Source organism: Dromaius novaehollandiae, chromosome 2 (genome assembly GCF_036370855.1).
Source record: "Dromaius novaehollandiae isolate bDroNov1 chromosome 2, bDroNov1.hap1, whole genome shotgun sequence".
Taxonomy (NCBI): Eukaryota; Metazoa; Chordata; class Aves; order Casuariiformes; family Dromaiidae; genus Dromaius; species Dromaius novaehollandiae.
Window position 1 is genome coordinate 101,043,460 of NC_088099.1, and position 21,843 is coordinate 101,065,302.

General features: G+C 39.7%; 1 protein-coding gene across 7 annotated transcripts in view; it reads left to right on the forward strand.

Annotated features, from left to right (window-relative positions):
- The first annotated feature begins 9,759 nt into the window (after positions 1 to 9,759).
- The window catches only part of MAK (male germ cell associated kinase), a 33,091-nt gene continuing 21,007 nt past the window's right edge, over positions 9,760 to 21,843 (forward strand). For 5 of the 7 annotated variants that reach the window (XM_026114872.2, XM_026114873.2, XM_026114874.2 and 2 more), the window contains exons 1-6: positions 9,760 to 9,953; positions 15,535 to 15,871; positions 17,686 to 17,740; positions 18,559 to 18,680; positions 19,737 to 19,816; positions 21,633 to 21,765. In XM_026114872.2, coding sequence (XP_025970657.1) covers positions 15,771 to 15,871; positions 17,686 to 17,740; positions 18,559 to 18,680; positions 19,737 to 19,816; positions 21,633 to 21,765 — 491 coding nt within the window. In that variant the 5' untranslated portion in view covers positions 9,760 to 9,953; positions 15,535 to 15,770. Of the gene's footprint in view, positions 9,954 to 15,534; positions 15,872 to 17,685; positions 17,741 to 18,558; positions 18,681 to 18,774; positions 18,831 to 19,736; positions 19,817 to 21,632; positions 21,766 to 21,843 lie in introns of those variants that run through there. The other 2 variants (XM_064507052.1, XM_064507053.1) reach the window with 2 other exon arrangements.

Sequence of the window (21,843 nt, forward strand, 5' to 3'; positions counted from 1 at the left end):
ATTCCCATGCTTGAAAATGGATCTCACTGGTTGAATGAGACTATTTAACAGGACACAAGAAGCACATCTAGAGACGCAGCAGGTCTTCTAAAGGGCTGGTTGCCTTGCTGAGATGAATTACACTTTTGGGAATGCTTATGTAGTTCCTGTCATTATCAATACAGCCACATGCAAATGAAAAGGGAAGAACCAGGGCCTTTAGTGTTGGCATATTTCCTCCTAACAGGCAGGGTGAAAAACCCTGTTAAACCCTGTCTGCTTGAGAATGAGTGAGAATAGTGTACTGTGTTGTTCCATGTCTGGATAACTGCCTCCACTTTTCTAACTACATAAAGTAAATATCCACTTACCACATGTGAGCAAAGGGAGGGTGAACCACTTACTGTTTATATACAGTGCTGTGCTTAGGATTACGCAAAACGGAGCATGCCTATCAACATAACACCTCCATGGGCTTGCAAGAGTCCACATGCAACATGAAGATCAGTGGGATGATACCAGTGTGAATAAATATAATGCAGGAACATAGCTCATTTGGATCAAACTCATTCAAACAAATAGAAACCAAATCAAGTTTACACAACCTGTATTCACTTCAACATACCTGCTGTCACTTGTAATGTGGTTTGTGAGAAGCTGGTTTCTGGTACTTAGCCTGACATGTGAGCAAAGCATCAATACCCTTAAGGAGCACAAGCAAAGAGGATTCTTTCAACAGAAAATTAGTAGTGGATCTGTTCATGGTGTTGTGTAAAACAAGTAGGAAAGCAGGTGCACAAAGATGATCTTGGAGGTCCTTTTGCAAGATTTACAAACTTCACTGCTGCTCCTGGGTCTCTTTGTTCCAACCTGTCGCCTTTCCTGCAGTTTCCTGGTTCATAGCAAGAGCAAAGCACAGCACCTCTCATGTCTTTATGACAAAATGAGGTGTTAACTGACTGGGTTGCAGTGCTGGTCCTACAACTTTGTAGCATCTTGTAGTTTGGCATTAATACTGGCAATGCTGCCTGCGACCTTTCTGTCTTCATGCATGTGAAATGTTGGGGAGGGGCACAGAAAGCACCAAAAATCAACAGAAATAAGACACTCATAACAGAATTTAGACTTACAATTGCTGTGCCTTTGTAAAACTAACATTCAAGTTATTTAAATACCAGACCCTGGCTTGTGCCAGGTCTCTTATAAGTTACTGCATTTAGACCACAAGCACTCCAGAATCAACCAAAACCACTGTTCTAGGCACTTCCCAAACAGAGAATTAAGGCAGTTGTAGCCTACTTCTCTTCATGGTCTAACCTCTCTGGAGAAGTGATCATGATTTTATAAGACAGGCATACAGGACAGGCATAAGGCCATTGAGAACACTCACATGCTCAAGCACAGCAAGCGTGACATTAGTCCTGTAGCTCTGTAAGGAAGGCAGCAAGAGGGATATCTGCGGAAATTATGTGGCAACACTAGACGAGGGCAAGTTATGTGCACATAACAAAAAGCAGGGTATGCCACAGTGCTCCAAGTCTACTGAGAGCTCATGGCTGCCTGCAGAAATGGGTACTACCTTTGGATAAATGAAAGACTCAGAACAGCTCCTGCTCCTTTGTATTTGTTAGGTATCTAATTAAGCAGAAGAAACAAGAGGAACTTCCCATGACAAATAACTAGGACAAAAAACAGACTGTCTAGCATGGGGTCAGGGTTGAGTAACGTTACAATCAAAGTTTGCTGAGTCAGTTATGAGTACGCAGCAGTTCCAAACAGCAAAGACAATCAATGAACTATCTTTGCAGTATACAAGTTTGGAAAATAACTTCAAGGTCACCTCTTGAATGCAGCTCCTTTTGCCTTGGGGTCTTTTCAAAATATCAGAAAAGCAGTGACAGAAAAGTCTTTGCTTTAACAATAAAGTGCAGCTACCAAGTGTGTTGGGCATCGATCCTACAGCACCAGTGGAAACCTCTGAGCCTGTTCATTCAAATAGGGACAGGCATGCAAGAGCAGTCTGTCCAGTTGAGATTCTAGCACTGTTTTTTACCGATTTCCCAGCACTGTCTGCCTAGAGCAATCTCTTACCATTCCACACTCTGTTTTATTGGATTTATTACAAGCAGAGTAAAAACTGCATTCATGTTTCACTTTTAGATTAATTTTGAGAACTTTTTTCTTCAAGCAGAAGGGAACGCAGGAGCACCTTTGTGAAACAGCATGTAATTCCAGGCAATCTGGCTTACCTCAGCATCAAACTCAGCAATTAAATTATTCCCACTTAATTGTGTCCCACAGAGTTGTGCGAACTCCCTGTGAGCCTCATCCTGGCCCTGACCAAGCGGGACAGCCACCACAGTGCGAGGAGGATGCTTGTGTGAGGGAGGTGGACAACAAGGGCTCCTGGGACCTGTTTTTGCTCCCTTGTCCTGCGTGGTCTCTGGGCAGAGAGTCCACCCAGCCCGAGGATGACTCCAGGGAGGCAGCAGTATGATGGGGGATGCTCTGTGCGATATCGCTAACGGACTCCCATTTTTACATTTTTGATCCTTTAGCCCTAAGCTTCCTCAGTAATAGTCAGAAACAGAAGTTAAGCTTTCTAGCTTCTGAGCCTACAATCAACCTAGGAGATATGCCACCTTGTTAAAATGAAATGTTTAACAGGTGTAGTCTAAATCCTCCTTTGCTGATGAGAACACGAAACATTCAGCTGCAAGGTCTAATGTACTAGTTAAATGGACAACCAGCCAAGGTTTAAGAGAGCACATTCTGTGAGCTAGCTTGATGAGGAACAGATGGATGAGATGGGAAAGGACTGGTTGTCTTTTTAAACAGGTGAGAAGTAGATACAGAACTTGAAGTCAAAGTATGGTGACACACTGATCATAAGTAATCTTAGGTAACTTTTTAAAAAAAAAAATCAGTTCTTGGTACATACCTTTTTTTTTCTTTTTAAGCTTGAATTCAAAATCTTGTCCTGAGTAAGGATTTGACTTTGCTTTCACACCACTGTTGATGTAAAGTAGAGGTAAGCATAGGACAGCAGAATTATATGCCCCATAAAAGCCTGAAAGAATTGACCACCACTGTCAAATTGCAAAGCATCATTTAATCATAGTCTTTAAAAGCTGTCTAAAACAGAGGGTCCTACCCTACCTATAAAGACCAACCTATGACAAAGGTGACATGAGACTTTAGCTCTTATGCTAGGCTTGCGGACACCCAGAGCCTCTTTTCCAGTCAGAAAAGCATGTCATTAACTGTAAGTATATGCTTAAACCCCATCTAGGCCAATAATGTTCAAACACATCTTTATAGGTAAATACACAATTTGCTAAATATGATCAGCTTCTGTTGAATCACTGCTGGCATTCTCCCTGCATGGACTGGGTTGGTAATGGCACCTTCTCACTTAAGTCCCACTTTTGAACTTCATTTTACCTGGGAGGCACCTCTGATGTTTTTGTTTCAATAGAGAAAATGAGCATATTCTATTTCAGAAGAAAATAATGTTGTTTTCTTGTACTTTCATTTCATCAAACTGTTAGTGAATGGTTGAATCCTTTGGATTCCAGAAAACCGATTCCCATAGCTTCGTGTTCCACACAGTTGACCTGAGGTAGAACCAATTAATCTGTCAACAGGGCTTAAACGATCATGAAGTTACCGTACCAGTTAATGACAAACAGAGAAAAAAAAAGTGCAATTAAGACAGCTTCTCATTTTAGTTCAGTTTGCCTGAGCTGTCAGTTTGGTTAAGTTATGAGTCTGAACTTCTAAAATAATTTTATGCCTTTCCCTCCATAGTGCCACCAGTAGTTACAATGTTGAAAAGTTCTCCTTTTTTTGCCCCTCACCCTCAAAAACATTAAAAAATAAGAAGTTCATATAAAACTTGAGCTCAAAAGCTTAAAATGAGACTTCACTGTCAAAATTATTCTCCAGTTCATATACTAAATCTGTAATTTTTTTAACTATGCCTTCTCTACACTCCGGGAATATTTTGCTTACAAAGCAGAGGGAAGAAGCTTCATGATTATTTTTATTATAGAAAAATATGTATTTTAGAATAGATATAGCATACAGACTCTTTCCTCCATCAATATTAGCAACAGGCATTTTAATAAATTGCTTACAATAAATAATAAAAGAAAAATGCTAGAAAAATACTCTCAGACTTCATAACAGATTTCTGGGCAAATCCTAAGGGGGCAGCAGCTGAGCATGTGGTTTCATTTTATATACAATTATCATTATTAACAATAATACTAGTAGGCGCTCTCAAGATGATCTCACGTATTATGGTGCCACCTTCAGGAAATATTTTACATGGTTCTGTTGTCTTCAGGCACAGGGTTTTTTTGGGGGGGGGTTGTTTGTTTATTTTTACAGGACTGAGCATAAGAAACCATCTTATATACTGTCACTGCTTTCCCTAATGTTTCTCACTGCCTTCCATTTTAATAATCCTGCTCTATTACTATTGTTGTTGTATGCACTGAGAAAGATAAAAATGTATTAGATTATACACTTTGCTACCTGAAGCTCCTCTGTAGGTGACCAATCATTCAGGAATTCAAAGCAACTCTAGGAAAAAAACAATTAGTGAACAACAAAACTAATGCAATCCCATTTTCAGTGGTTAACTACTGTAGGCTCTCTGATAACACAGAAAAGATATTATTTTATATTATTTGGTAGCCTTCAGCCCCAATATCATCTCTCTCCTTTTTCTGGCCATCATGAGATTTGCAGCTTTGAAACCCTCTTCCTCTTTTTCAAATTTGTTCACATTAAGCTATTAGGGAGATGGATGGACCCACGTGCGTGTACAGCACAGTATGATCTCTTCCCTAAGGTCAGGGTAAAATTCAAGCAACTTCAGCAGAAACATCAGCTTTGCCTTTGAAGGAGCTATCCTGATTTACAACAGCTAAAGACGCCCAGTCGGTTGTTCAGAGCACTTGCTGCAAAGCTTTGCAGAAGCACCCTCGCCTGCCTCGGCTGGAGCCGCTCCATCCATCAAATTTTGAGGTCCACAGAAACAAATCATTCAGTACCAACAAATGCTTCCAGTGCACATGGACAAAGTACAGTGGATGGAAAAACAGCAGGTAAAAAACTCCCCATCCTAAGTACACACTAATGAACAGGCTCCAATGAAAGTGCTGCTTCGTGTACGACGTACTTAGCGGTCAGATGGGCAACTGGAAGTACTCCCTGGCTACCATCCCAGCCTTCGCCCGTGAAACATCCCCTGGCCTGCTGCTTTATGGGCACACGAAGCTAGACATGACAGACTAAGAGAAAGCAGGCAGCTCCTCCCTCCGGTACAGAACATCTTCCTGAAAATCCCCTCTTTGTACTGAACAGCACGTACTTGCCATTAGAAACATTGCTGCTCAGAGGCAAGGAACAGACGGATGCACAGGCTGTGCTCGGGTGCAGAGGATTCAGCCAGTGTTGATGCTCGATTATCTTTTCTAGTCTTTTAAATCAGGCCGTGGCTTGTCTGGACTGCAGGACAACACTGAATTTCAGCTCTGCTTCTGAGTCTGTTTTTGCTATGGTGGCTGAAATAGGAGTGCTTGCAGTAAAATGACTGGCATCACTTCAATTTCTTTGTTTGCACCTGATTTCAAAGATATCTTCTAATTCCTTTTTTCTATGACTTTAAAGAGGTCACACTGGGAGTGCTGCCCTCATATTGCGAGCTCTCAGAAATATCTGCCTTACAGCACTAACTCAGTAATTTTTTGGAGCAACTAAATAATAAGAAGCTTCTGTAATTGTGCTGAGGAAATCAAACCAAACTGCATGGCTCTCTCTGCTTTTCACACCTGTGTCTCTGATCAGCAAAGCACTTCTGCACTTCACTACAAATTTAAATTGTTTCCACTGGGGCTGTACAATCAAAACTAGGCACTAAGGTTTAGTGGCTGGTAGGCTCAGTTTAATAAGGTGCCTTGCAGATCTGCGCTTGTAACGGAGAACCTGATGGAAATGCATATTTCGGCCTCATCTGCAGCTTGGAAAATACCTATTCTAATCCAGCTGGGTGTCCCTTATGTAATATCAGATACCTTTGCCTGACGATAGCTGTTTTGTTTCTCTTTATCTTGGCCCACGCTCCCAAGGAATTTTCCCCAATCCCTTAGATTTACTCAGCTCTTAAAGCCACACACAATGGCAACAATACCTAAATGTTTAGAAACAATAAAAGCTGCAAAATGAGCACATGCTATTTTGACCTGACTCCCCTTTGTGCAGACTCTCAGTACTGTTCCTCTTGACTGACACCAAGCTATATCACCAGCTGCAGACTTCAACTAAGTTTTCCCACTATTTCCAAGTGAACAGTCGCTTCTGTATTTTTAACAGTTTCTTAACCATGTTGTTTGGATGCACGTACACTTCTTATTGTGATGGCCCGCAAAAGCCAACTGTGGACTCCAAAACATTAGGCAAGAACCTTAATTATCCAACCTTGCAGTCACGCAGAAAAGATAATCATTGTATCCTGGGTGAATAACGTCAAAGGACAGCCTCACTCGATACACAGGTAGCGTATTTCATCCAGTCCCTCTTCCTAAGCAAGTGAAAAAGTGAAACAGCACAGGCTGGTACTTGCCGCTGTCTCAAAGGTTAAAACAAATAGCATACAAACATCTGAGCTTTCTGTTGCTAGTTTGGTAGATTTATGGATGAAAGAAAATCTAAATAATCACCTCTTGAACAAGAAAGGCTGTCACAAGAAAAGATTGCATGGCAAATCATTCAAGTGCTCGCTCTGAAAGCTTGATTTTACAGGCATAAAGCAATCACTAAAATCAACAAAAGGCCACCACCATCAGGAGGAATAAACATCTTGGATGCTGCAGCTCCACAGAAAACAGCAGCAAAAGTGTTTCCAAAGTGGTTGTTTTTCATATTGTTTTGCACCATGCTCTTTGTGCCAAAAATACTGTAAAAATGGAAAGCAGCAAGAAAAAGCTCAAAGTTGTGTTACTGTGTTTGTGAAACACTAATCTCATATTGTGCTTTATATCTACTTGATGCCATTATTTTTGTCATATGGCACGTAACATCTGAGGGCAGAATAAAATTATCTTTAATATCATATTTAAAAAAAATTTACTAGATCTTCAGCTGAGGTAAATCAGTGTGGCTGCACTGAATTCAAATTATGCTCAAAACTATACTGATCTCTGCCCTGGGAAGATCTGATTAGGTAACCCCATTCATTTGTTCAGAAAAGGACTGCCTACTCTATGTATTTATTTTAAATTTCTGACAGACCTGAGTCATACATGGAAATTAGGGTTTGGTCATTTTTTTTCCCCCTCATACTCATTTCTGCATTTTCATGGATGGGTTTGTATATGCAAAAGGTATAGGGTGACTAAGCTGTCCAACCAGGCAGTCATAACCACTTTCTTCAGTCTTTGGAAGTTCTTGTCACCTGCGAGAAGTCTGCAGATCACTTTTAGTTTTATTAGCTGTATAATTAACGAATTCTGCGTCCATCGTATTTAGAGGAAAGAGGTGTATTTTTCCGAGCTCCCTCTGGAGGCAATTCAGAGCACCGTAGTTCAGGCTTCTGCTCCAAATCATCCTCTAAGGAAGCTTTTATTCATTATAAAAATGAATAAAAATGAATACACAGCTGTAAAGGTAATTATTACTATACAAAAAGTGGAAAATGTATCCCTTAGCTGTCATACTGTGCTTGACTGGTATTGCAAATAATTTTCTTGGAGAAGAGATTGTCAGCTTGTGCTGTTATATCACTTCTTAGTTACGTAAACAGCAGGTCACAATGAAATCACAATGACCAAGCACACTGCTGCATTTAGATGCGAATTACTCCTATTTTTACTTAAATTCATTCTGGTGATAAGATTTTACATCGACCTGATTTAAATCTCACCGAAGCCGGAAAGCTGCACATAAAAAACGAAAGGAGGCTGTGGGTGCTGCAGCCGCTGCTCAGCGCACCCCTCACCAGCCCCGCCGCCCATGCGAATTCGGAGCTCGCCAGAGCCGCGGCAGAGACAAACTCCTTCCTTTGCCTCCCACAGTCCAGCTATGAAATCCAGCTAAAAAACAGCTGAAGTAGTTTTCTTTTTTTTTATGACTTCATCAATAACTTATATAATAAAATGGAAGTGCTGTATCTTACGTTTTATGCCACATGATAATCTAATGTGATGTCTGTTTATTTTGGAAAAGAGCAGAAAGATTTGTCAGGGATGTTATTAACCGACCATGAAATATGATTTTAAGCAGTAGCTATCTCTTACAGCACTGAAGCTAAGTAAGATTAGTTTTGTGGGATTAAAGGGAGTCTCAAAGCTGCTTTTTCTTTGCACATGCCCCAGGAAAGCCTTTCGGCACCTCGAAGAGGGCTGCATTTATTTATATTCAGGAACTTCTTTTTTCCTTTCAGATTGCCGAGGTTAAACTTGTGCCCTAATCTGGAGGGAACAAGGTGCAAAGAAGAGTGGAAATTGCAGGGAGCGCTTGTGCCATCTTTTGGGATTACAGAGGAGACGGTTGTTTTCTGCTGGTGTCTCATCCTACCTCCACACTTGCAAATCCCGCTCGACTCGCTTGTGTCGCTGGTGCCACTGAGGTCACCGTTTCTGCGAGCGGCAGCCGGGAAGCCCCAGCTCTTCCACCCTCCTCCTGCGAGGCACCCGCATGCGCAGAGCCCACCGGTTTCCATTGCGGCTTCCAATGCACAAAAGCGCAGCCGGACACTGAGAGGCGACCAGCTGACAGCTCCTGCTAGCTCAGCACCAGGACGGCCTCGCCGTGCCAGCGCCCAGGCCAGCGCGCAAATGCCAGCGCCGAGCCTCGGGATGCTGCCGGCTGCAGACCGCAGTGCCTTGGATATCGCATTTAGCATCCTCCTGTCCTAACATCGGCAGCGGGTAACGTGCATCTGTACGTGTACACACACATACAGGTAATTATTCAGCAATGTGCCTGATAGGAGAAGCACACTCAGTAACGGAGCAAAAATACAGGGTCCACATGATGAGCATTAACAGCTCTTCTCAAATTCGGAAGCAGACTTTTATAGAGGGATTCTTTCCAAATTCTGGTCTCTATAAACCCAACTGCTGATCTGGAAATTGCCAGAGCAGATAAGGACACCAGGTGTAAGCATCTACTGCTAAAAGGCCAAAGCCCAGTTAAAAGCACTCAGGAATAAGCCAAAATCTCCATCTGGCCAGGTGAACACATCAACTTGGCTTCTCCAAATTTTAACTATCTTTCCTGAACAGAAATGCCTTTCTCAAATTTGTGCATGCCAGCTTTCAGGATGGAAGCCAAGGGGAAAACTGCTTCAGTCTTCTCCTCGCCCCTGGGCCTCCTTCCTTGCCTTCAGAGAGGTGGTCTTCACCGCTCTGCAGACGGCCACGGTACTGCTGCAAATTTCTCACAGCCCTTGCAGAACAGAAACATGGTGGACAAACACACTGCCAGCAACCATGCACGCACCACACCTGTGCAACACCCCTGCACCGGTCCCACCGCGCCCTTGCAGGCGTTCCCCCTGCACCTATGCGCGCGCGCACACACCCTTACCGACACCTCCACGCACTCACGCCCCAGCACACACAAGCTGCATGCGTGCACGCACACCGACGCAGTGCACACTGGGCACGTTCGCTCCTTGCACGCTCCCACCCCGGCCCCTGCAAGGCACTCGCGCCCCCCTGCTGCGTCACGTGGCCACGCCCCCGGGCGCGGGGCGGGGCCAGAGGGAGACCCCGCCCAGTCGCGCGCCCCCGCGCCGTCGCCTAGACGACGAGTCGCAGCGGCCTGGCGCGCGGCGGCGGTTGGCGGCGGCCGTTGGCGGTGGGATGCGCCGGGCCGGCCGCGGGCCCGGTGGCGGCGGCGGCGGCGGTGGCGGTGGCGGTGGCGGTGGCCGCCTGGCTGGCACCGCCCGGAGCGCCGCAGTGAGTGGGCGGCCGCGCTCCCCGGGAGCGGGGCGGAGCGGGGGCGGCGGGAGGGGTCCTCGAGGCCTGACCCCCAGCGGGGCTGCGCTGCCGGGGGTGGGGGGGCGGCCTGAGGGGCCGCGCGCGCGCGTGTGTGTCCGTGTCCCCGTGTCCGTGTCCGTCCGTCCAGCGGGGGCCCTGTGCCCCCCCCCCTTTATTTTTCTTTCCTCTGCAAAGGCCCGGTGAGGGAGTCGAGCCTCACCGCTATTGCCCCTGCTGCGCCGGTAAAGCCCCTCAGCCAGGCGCGAGCGAAGCCGGAGAGGTTTTCTCACAAAAACAGCTGTCGATTGAGGCTGGAAAAGGAGCAACCCCGGTTCTGTCATCTGTCCCTGAACAGGATCACCCCTTCCCCCACCCCCGCCCTTACTCTCATCTTAGATGAACGGAGTCAGGAGTGATTTTTCTTCGTGCATACCGGACCGTAGCCTGTGATCTTAGCGATGGGTGCGAGAGCAACAGCTCTGTTTATGTCAAATGTATAGTGTGTGGGGATGTGAGTCCTGTCCCCTTTGGCTCCAGTGAGACGGGACAAGGCCTTGATGGTCTTAAGTGTTCAATATTGATGAGACGAGGCTAATTTTTATTTATGAGAACCAAGGTGAGACTTGAAGGCGAAGCAATCTTGAGTTTCACATCTTGAATAAGTGAGAGGAGACTTGTGCTCCCCTTTCCAAGGATGGCATATATTAAGGGAGGTAACTGTGCACTCGAGAGATAACAAAAAGTCATCAGATAAAACTGAATTTGTTATGGAAATGGTGCTCTACTGAGCCAAAATGGATGCTTATTCAAATTTATAGTGATCTGGAGTGGGTCTGGAGATTTTGAAAATATTGGGTATTCTCTGTTCCTTCTGAACACCCTCGGAAGCTGGAGACTTGAAAGTCCTGAAGTGCTGCTCACTGAAACCAACATTACTGTTAAATTTTTGAGGGCATTGCTAGGAAAAGTGGTGACAATGTTGCTTGCACTGAATAGCAAAAAGTTACTGCTTAGGCATGTTGGAAAAATTAGTGTAGATCATTCTGGTCTGAAACCATATCTGGATGTTAACAAAAGGAGGAAAAATATTTCCAGCAAACTGGAATCCCTGCTTTTTGATAAGCTGCATTCTGAATGCCAGTTACAAACAAGTGAAATAATGTATTAAACCTCTAAAGAAAATTTGTTTTATTTATTTAAGGCAGTATATTTGAAAGTACAAATATCCTCCATGATATTATAAACTTGCTTGTAGTAGTGAGCAGCTACTTATAAATTATTACTTATAAATAACTGTTGGTCTTTGATGAAAGTAATGGATTTGTAGTCTAAGCTTGAGAACTGGACACACCTGCCTTGGAGCCTGATTACTATCAGCTTTAGTAATATAACATAGAGTCACTACAAAGAAGGTTCTTGTAACTTTTTTTTTTTTTTAACTTTTAAAATTTGCATCAGCATCCATCACTTACTGTGCAGTTCTGCCAGGTTTGATCATTGAGAATAGTACCATGCTCGATGAACAGTTCTGGCCATTTCAGCAGTTACTGTAGACAGGTTGGTGAAATTGGGTTATAAATATTTTGCTTATCTATTTTGGGAGTCTTTATCAGGTTATATATTCTAGTTTGTATTTTAATAGAAGGGTAGTTTATTTTTCTTTAACATTCAACTATAAAACATTTTCCATGGTAATGCATTATAAATGTGCAGCAGAAAAGCAGATGTTTTTGTTATTAATTATAATATTTTAAATTGTAATTCAGATATTTAAAATCAGTTAGGATTGATACTACTGCTTACAGAAATAACACCAGTAATGTTGTAAATCTGAAAATTTTCTTAAAATATTTAATAGTTGTTCAGATTCTCTGAGTTTACACAAACTGTTAAATTCTTTCACGTTACTGCATTTCACCCTCTATTTGTCCCCTGCTTTAATCCTTCCTTAATCCTGTGTGAAGAGATTATTGGCAATATGTCACTAAGAGTATAAACAAGCTGTTGTTTACAATAGGATTTCTCTTTTCAGTTTGATAGCCTAGCCTGTGATGGCATATTTACATTCTAGAGCTGCATATAGCTTGGGAAATATTATCATACAAGCTGTATGATGGCAAAGGCCACTTCAGAGGCCTACATTACCAAGAAAAGCTAGATTGCACCCTTGTTCTCTCAAGGTTGGTACAAAAGAGAAAGCCAAATGTCAAATTTTGAATAGAGCAGACCACAGGGAAAAATTTGCTAACCTAAGCTGGGTATGTGTGGCACAAAATATAAAGCGTGCGAATGTCTGTTGTAGTGAAGTATGAATCTCTAGGGCATTTGTTTATATTCTAAATCATTATATTCTGTAATTTCAACAGAGCAAAAGAAGCCTCTGTTCCTGTTATCATAGCAGCCTGATAAAAACAGATGTTTAGCAGTTTCGTTTATTCTGATATCAGTGGATGATGGTGGTTAGTCTTGCAAAAAATCCAGTTCTGTACTTCTTGGTCAGCAAAGCTTTGCCAACCTTCAGTATTTCTTATGGACTACCACATGCCATGTCATTGCTACAAAATTGACTGTTTAGTTGTCCACAGAACTATATTAATTTTTTCAGATATTTCTAGTATGAAGGATGAATTCTCTAAATAGAATTGGAATAATAGAAAAGTGGCAATAAAATTGGAGAAGAGCCTGGAGTCAAATGTGGTACCTGAAGTCATTTTTTTCCACTGTATTTAGTTAGTTTTCAGTTGATGATGTCTCACTAAGAGTTCCCTCGTGTGCCTTTCTAAGTGACCAAGACAACCCTTTCAAGGGAGTCATCAGCAAAAATGGCCTAGTGGTTGAATGTGTCATATGTATGATGATATATAAATGTTGGTGTCAAGATACATAGTTTTCACGTCTGATTTTATGCATTTCTATAGAGCAACTTTGACATTTCCATTTGACTACTGAAGGAATGTGCTGCCACTTCTGCACTTCTGTAGTTAAGTGTTTTCATACCCTAAAAAATTACAGCATACAACAGAAGGAATAGAACAAAATATATTACAGAACAGAAAAAATGCACATGTTTATTATGGCTACAATGTATTGCATCACACAGGAATTTTAGAGGGAAGAAGCACTTTATGTGATGCTGTTTCAAGTGCCCAAACTAAAATAATAGTGAGAATTGGATGGAAGGAATAATTGTAAAAGAACCTAATTATCTTAGAATCTTAAATTAACTTAAAAGCTGATATGACTTAGGCAACAAAATCAGAAGACTTAAAGGTCAAAACCTGAGGTTTGTGTCTATGTTTATTCCAGATGCAGAGTTTTCTGTCCTGGTTACTTTAGTTTACTATGTTAGCAAAAAGTTGGTTGTGAAATGTAGATACACTTGTGAGTTCTCTAAAGTTTTTTTTTTTAAAGTATTTAACTCCAGAAGTTCAGGTTAGAGCCATCTGTTGTAGGTGTTGCAGAAAAAGACCATGCAAACCATGTTTTAATCAATGTGCAGTTGTGTTTGTTGAAGCAGATAAGTGCAGACACGCAACTCCTGTTACGTTTAATTTTAGCTTGTATTACATGGAACTGTGGTTGCCTATTCATAAAATGCACACGCAGTATATCATTGCTCATGCTAGAGATGCTGTGTTTCAAAACGTATACTAGAATACCTTCAGAGAGTGAGGTTTTTTTAGTATCACTAACAATTGGTAAGCAACAAGATATCACTAGTTAGCATGTATTTTAACTTGAAAGAAACAGTTGATTGTCTGCTTATTACTATTACAAGTAGTCTTATTGAAGAAATGACATGATTCAAAGTAGTAAAGACCAGAGGCCATGCAGGCACTTTTGGGAATAAGATATAAAGCTGATTTCTGAGAAAGCCAATGACAGAAAATGTAAAGATATGAAATTCCAATATAACATCTGGCTTGTTGTTTTATTTGGCTATGATATTTACTTCTTGTTAAATCTGCTTTGTAAGATGTTATAGAATACACTATTAAACAGTGGTCTTACTTTACTGTAGAAATTTTTTTTTATGGCTAGATAAAAAGTTCTTTATATTTTTCATTGCCAAATTGGTTGTTGTGCAGTGCAAAGATTATAAATTGAGATTGTCCACTGAGTCATTTGTTACTGGAATCTTGGCAGGTATCATAAGATTCCACCCTGGTAACAGAAGCCACAGTGAATGAGGAGGTGCGCATTACTGCTTCTCCAAAGAAGCAGCATTTCAAGTAATAACAGCCTAGAAACATCAGTGTGTTGTCTAGGCAGATGTTTCTTTTACACAGCAGACTAGCCTACTCTGTGATGTTGTGTTCACAGTAGTAAAGGGACAGCTTTATTGTTAAATTTTACCAGGTCTATAGCAGTAAACTGAGATTTGTTAGCAGCTGAATTTGAGTGCCTTAATCTATTTGGACAGTTTTACCAGCCTGTAGCTAACACTGGCATGAGGATAAGAACTACAGAGTTTTGTTTATAGCTGAATTTTGCTTCTCCAGTAGAGGTAGTTTGAGGGTGGATGTCAGTTGAGTTAAGCATTCATCCAAATGTTCAGACAGCAGGGGCAAAAAGAGAGGTAATGATGGAATTAGGTTAGCAGTAGATGACTTCTCTGTATTGAAGCATCTAGGTTATGGTGAATAAATGATGTTCTGATTGATTGTTAAATTTTCCTAGGCCTACATAAGTGGATGAATATTGTGAGTTTGCATAATTGCCTGTTTTTCAATTACCTTAGATTTTGGTGACAGATAATATTATGTATAGCCAGAGTTAGGGTTTGAGTTTGGATTAGGATTCAAATTAAAGTTTAGATAAATAGAAGATGAAGGACCAACATTTCTTAATGTGCACTCTCTTCTAGGTGAAAATTCAGATTAAGGCTTCCGGGTCAATGCATGAGCCTTATACTTATCTCTATAAGCCTTTTAAAATTTAACAATAAATTTAACTCATCAGCCATTACTATGCCTAATCCTAACTGTGGCTATAGACTAAACTTCAGAGTAAGATATGCAAATAAGTTTATACATTGGAGAAGAATGCAGGGATTTACCTTGGGGAAGATGCACTCATTCTGCTTCACCTCCCTCCCTCACTAGCTTTAAAGATAGCTAACCTGCTTGCACTGCCAATTCAAAACACAGCATTCAGACCAGCAAGCACCAGCCCTACATTTTCATTTGCATGCTGTCCAAAAACTGGTTGCTTCTGTCTGTGATCCCAAACCTCAGCGCTGCCTTTATTGCAGATTAGGAACCTACTGCTGCCTGCAAACTCAGAATGAGGAGTTCTATCAAAGGACATCAGCCTTAAACGCACCTCTTCAGTTCTAGGAAATTATGACAGTAATCGTGACTTCCGGTCCCTGCTTACTCTAATCCTAGATCAGGCACCTTCTGTGGTTTGAAGGATTTAAAGGAAATTGTTTTATTGAAGTGTTGTAGCTAGAGAATACTTAGATATCTGGGAGGTATTATTGTTAGATACAAATAGTACAGTGTCTTTTACCTAAAATATTATAAAATTACATTTTTACCTATTTTTATTTTTTAAGGTTCTATATGAGAATGAGCATGTCCTCTTCTTTCTTAAACTTTATATCTGGATCTCAGAATAGCTATAATTTGGAGCAGACCAGTGAATATCCTGCTTAATTATGGGAAGACATTCATCAATGTAAAACAGTCTGGAAGAAGAAAATTTCTTTAAGAAAATAAAAGCACAGAATCTGTTAATAAAACAGAAGGCATTTAGTATTTCCAAAGCTTTTGGCTCTCCTGGTCTTACAAAATGAACCGTTATACAACCATGAAACAACTGGGCGACGGCACCTATGGCAGTGTGTTGATGGGGAAGAGCAACGAGTCAGGAGAACTTGTGGCTATCAAAAGGTATGTGTTACTCAGTGAACATACTTGGAGAAGCTTTATGATGTTGTTGTCTACCATCTGTATACAGGAACAAAGGACAGCTTGTTTTTTTCCAAGGAAATTAATGTAACAAAATTATTTTTTCTATTAAGATGCTTAACTAAGTGATCTTGCATCAGACTTCCAGCTAGGGTATCAATAGTGAGAGACATCAGTTTGCATGAGTTACTGATGCATCCTGACTTATAAAATTACATGCTGCTTTTGTTCAGTTAGAATGTGCTTCCTTCTAAAGTGTTGTTAGGCTAATGCCAATGGAAAAGCAAAATTGAATGTACAGTTGATATGTTAGGGAGATTGTATTTTGCCATAATATTTATATGGATTGTAAAAACAGGTAAGAACCCTCTTTATAGGTAGATTGGAACACCCTGACCCCAAAAACCTTCCTACGTATTATGCAAGTGTCAGGTATTACTACAGTGATAAGTACCAGGTAATAATCTGGTCAGGTAAATAAAGGATATCGTCTCCTTGGGTCTAACAAAGTTATGTTGTGCATAATCAACAGCATTGTCGTATTTGCCTGAAAAGATTATTACAAAACAACAAAAATTGCATTAGAGGAGTGGGGCTATTACCCTTTATTCCTACAGAATTGCAAAGAAAGAGACAAAACATAAGTAGAAGTACAGAAATTACATGTTGCTGGGATTTTTTTTTCCTTTTATGGATTTACTGTGGAAAGGTAATTGGAATATAACTGACTACCTTCTGCTCTGAGAATTGCAGAGTTTTGGGTTTCTCCGTACACAGCTAGTACTGTTACCTAAAGTTAATAAAATGAATCAAGACTCAAAAAAAAAATCTGTGATTATTTTTATGACTTGTAGGCAAAAGGAACAACATTTTCTGGAGAGTATTTTTCTAGTTTTTCAATGTCATGATTTCAGGGTTTGCAATGTTTTTGTGTGATTTTAAATTTGGAGTTTTGTGGGGGGCAGTTTAGGTGGGAGATATATTTATTTTAAAAGAAAATCTCAGTTTTAAATAGAGTCACTGTAGGAGGAAGAACTTTTCAGAAACATGAAACAACAGTAAACAACATGAAATTCACAACCAAATCCCAAGGTCTGAGCAATACCTAATATCCATGTTTGTATCTATGCAAGACTTGCAAATAAATGTTACACTGGCACACATAGCGGTTAGTTTAGAGACTCTCTATATATGTATGTATGCATATTCCTTGGAAGAATAAATAAATTTTTATTCTCTATTAAATACTTTAATTAAAAAAAGGTTTATAAAAACGACTGATCAAGTCAGATGGCTAATTATAGTGTTCAGCACTTAAAATACTCCTCAGATTTCAAAAATGTAATTATTCTTGTTTTCATAAAATCTGCAACTAAGGCACAAATAGGTGATTTTTCTTGTTTATGTTTTATTTTTCTTGTTCTATGTCCACATTTTTTGCACTGTGTCATTGTTGTTTCCCTTGTAATTAAGGGCACAGTTCAAATAATACAACAGGATTTTATGTCCCTGGTGTTTATAGAAATACCTTTTAGTATCATGGTCTGTCTGGCTAATTACATCTGTTAAAATATACCTGTCTGCAGTGATTAATCACTAAACGCTTAAATTTGTAGCAAATCCAAGAGTCGAATTTGTTTTATTTATGTTATTGGTGGGTGTTATAGTATGTGTGAATTTAAGTTCAAAATACAGCTAGTGCTGCACTTGCAAAATAGCGTGTTTGGGTCTTATTTTGTTCTAAAAGCATTCTGTACTATTTACTTAAAATATTTTGTTGTGGACTTCTATTTCAGAATGAAAAGAAAGTTCTATTCATGGGATGAATGTATGAATTTGAGAGAAGTCAAGGTAAAATCATGAACATACCCCATTTAATAAAATATCTGATCAGGTTTGCATGAAGGTAAAGGGCATTTACTATGTCCAAGCATAAGCTCAAACTCGAGCACAAATTTTTGAACCAGGGTGATAGGTTCCGCAGCCACCATGGTCTGCCAGCACTCTTAGAGTAGCTCCTGAGTTGTGGAATACCCCACCATCCTCAAGCAGTGGCCATGTCCTGTAGTAAAGCCCTGTATCTTTGATAGAGGATAATAAAATTGATAACCAGCCTTTCGTTGTGTTTTAGCAGCCTGTTCTTCATTACTGGTAGCTTATTAGATGTATATCCAGTTCTCATATCCTGTATTTGGGCCATTTGTAGAAAGCACTGGGAGTTTTGGCTAGCCAAGTGATAGGACCAGGCCTGACACTTGAAAATCTGGACTTAAATTTCAAGTCATCCCATATTTCAGGCATCTTATTCTCTGTACACACAAAACTGCCTGTCAGATGAGCTGGGTATCCATAATTTAGGTTTAATTTATTGGATGTTGCACATAATCAGCATTTCCAAAGAGAAAGTGTGTAAGAGAGAATCCTTGTTCATGAGAATTTCATAACAAAAAGACCACATCTTAAAAAAAAAAAAAAGCTAGGTTTTCTTACTCAATTCTGTAAGCAAGAGCTGTTATAGCTTCAGAAGTGTTTTTCATTGTAGGGACCTATACTTTTTTTGCGTGTTACTCTTCAACTCAGCTAGAAACTTTTATAGGTAAAAATTCAGCTCTGTTACGGAGCCAAACTCACTGTCAAATTTTCTGAATCCATATTTTGCTATATTACAGTCTCTGAAGAAGCTGAATCATGCCAATGTAATAAAACTGAAAGAAGTCATCCGAGAAAATGACCACCTTTACTTTGTGTTTGAATACATGAAGGAAAATCTCTATCAATTAATGAAGGACAGGTATATTTCTTTCATAGAACAGATAGTGTGCTATGGTGTTTTATTTTGTGACTTTTATGCTATCTTGAGGAACATGTTGGAATTTCTGTTTTAGGCTCTTATTGCAGCCCCACTGATGTGAACAGGAGCTGCTGTACCTGCATACTGAGGGTAGTATTTTGCAATTGCTCAATTTGTAATACTTCTGGGAATAATACTTTGTTCAATTGTTATGTGATAGATTGCATGCCTTCAGTGTGTATTGAGCCATGAGAGAAATTCTAAATACCATTATTTTTAGCCTTCACTTTAATTTACGAAGGACTAGGTAAATTCTGTTCATACTGCTTTTGTCCATGAATTTGGTTTAAGGTTAAGGTGGTCACCTGCATGTATGTGCATGCATACTGGTGAGAAAGACATATATGGACTGCCTGATGTTGCGATCTTGGATAAACTGTACATTGCAAGGTTTGCAAAGTGGACTTTGCAATAGGACTTGCCTTGTTGTTAATAATTTTTTCTTTCCTGAATTCTTTTGCCCTTAACATTTGTTCTCTTCAGGCTTTGGCGTGTGCCTAATTTCTCAATGAGCAATGCTCTGAGCTTCACGTCCTGTGAGAGCTGCTAGCAGTACCAGCACAGTGTTACCCTGCAGCTGAGAGGCATTGCTCTCAAACAGGATTCCCTTGAGGGTAAAATTGGATAGCACACCTACCGCAGTGCTATGCCATGCAGTCTTTTCCTTGCTCTGATATTGTGCATGCCACATACATCTGGTCAAGCACGCTGCAAGCCAGACAGCTGCATCTACAAATAGGGTCATGGACCTTTCTGCAGATAAATCCCTGTGCAGCACTGAAAGAGAGTGAGATTAAGGCCTAGCAGCAAGGGAGTTTTGAGACAAGAGCTAGTTGTGTCTGTCTTGCTTTGTGCGCAAGACTTGGCCAGTCTGTTTTCATCTGTTTGTGACGTAGTGTGCAAAGTGAAGAAAAGCATATATTTTGCCTTATAGGAAAAAATACATTTATACAATTTTTTTTAATTACATGAAGTTGTTAATCTGTTTCTTCACAGAAACAAGTTGTTCCCTGAGTCAGTCATCAGAAACATTATGTATCAGATATTACAAGGGCTAGCTTTTATCCATAAACACGGTAGGTTTAATACTAGAGTTTAACTCCTTTGCATTTTTTAAAAAAGAAGGTAATGCACAGTAATAACATATGAATAAAAAATCTGGCAAAGTCTATTAATAATCTCTAATAAAAATTATTCCCATCTACTTCAAGTATAGTGCATTTTTAAATCATACCTGAAGTTTTATCTTGCTTTTTATACCATCAGATGTTCCCATTTATTTTTGAAAGCATTGGAGTTCAACATTTCAAAAATTCATAGGGTGTTTAGCACTTTTTCTCCCTTAGATGCCAGATGAATAAACAAACTAAAGAAAATGTGCATGCTGTGCTATACTGTGCATTTCTCTCTCTTTCCTACAAAAGGATCTCTTTAAGGAGCATTGATACTTTTATGGATGGCAGTTTCTCCTGTCTTAAGATATTATAGTTAATATGGTGCCATAAGTGTACAAAAACATGAAAATAATTTGCTCACTAAGAAAATCCAAACAGTCTCTCTATCAAATACAATCTGGATACAAATATTTTAAGACATGAGGGTTTTTTTTTAACAATTACAAGCACCAACAGCTCATTATAAAGAAGAGGTGCTGTGTGCTTACAACAACAACAACAAAGTTTCATAGTATTTACAAAATTTTTAATTCTCATGTTCGATATCTGTCTGTAAACTGCATTCTGAAATACTGGTATTAAGCTCCTTTATATTTAAAAAAAAGTAGTATTTTGCTCTCCTGTTCAACTCATTTATTTTGTACTTGTCTTTCTTGCCACATTTTTATCCCTAAAACTTTTCATAAGAATAAAATATTCACTGAGAATGAATATGAAACAATGGTTGCAGTGATTTCTGATTAGTTTTCATGTACTGTGGCAAGGCCTGTTGATGGGTTTGCATGAATGACCAGTTTTGTTTCCTAGTATTATCCAACACCCATAAATTGGTGTTTCATGTCTTTCTGAGCAGGATCATATACTGTTCCCTGATTATTAGCATCCTCTTTTCCCTCCTCCTTTCTGTATAAAATAGATGAGAAAATTAGAACTTAGGAAAATCTATCATTTCTAAATTACATTTGGGAAAGACAGGTATGATAAATTTGAAAGATGACATTTTACTGTAGTAATTTCAGCTGATTGTTTACAGTTGTTGTCAGTTTCTGCATGCAGAAATCAAATGCTTTGTTGTAGTGAATGAATTTCAAATTGATTTATAACAAATAGTATTTTCTAGTTAAACAGCAGAATTGATTTCCTCAGTGATTTAACCTCTAAAGATGGTTTTAAAATTAAGAACTCCATATATATAGGCGCGTAAGCCAACACTAAGCATTAAAGAAACTTTGTTCCTGCATTACTAGTATTAGCATTCCAGAGCAGAATTTTGAACTCCTTTAAATGCTTCTATGTGCAAATTGCTCTCACAATGATAAACAAACTAGCTTAAATTCTTCAAGGAATTTTATAAACCAGATAATGGCGTCAGATGCTCCAATCTCCATTATACAAAGCTGATAAAACAGTTGTAGTTTTTGTCGACGATTTCATTCCGAAATTGGTTTGTTACTTGGTACTGCTGCAATAGCTAACTCATTTTCCTTAGCATGTTAATGACAGTTTTCATTTTTTAATTTAAAAATATGTGTTAATAACTATTGGAGAGGAAAATGTGTTTTGTTTGTTGTTTTTCCATTCTCTTATTTTGAATAAAAATGGATATAAAGTTTTCCAAAACATCCCAAAGTAAGTCTTGGATGGTGCTATTAGAGCTAGCTGTTTAAGAAGTGATAACACAATTATTTGTCATTCTGTTCTGTCTGGTCTTCTATAGGATTTTTTCATAGAGATATGAAGCCTGAAAACCTTCTATGTATGGGTCCAGAACTTGTGAAAATAGCTGATTTTGGTTTGGCTAGAGAGCTAAGATCTCAGCCACCATATACAGATTATGTTTCTACCAGGTGGTAAGTGTATTATGGCATTAATACATGATCTTAAGTATTTACCTCTCACTGCTTCCCATTTTGATTTCAGCTATAATT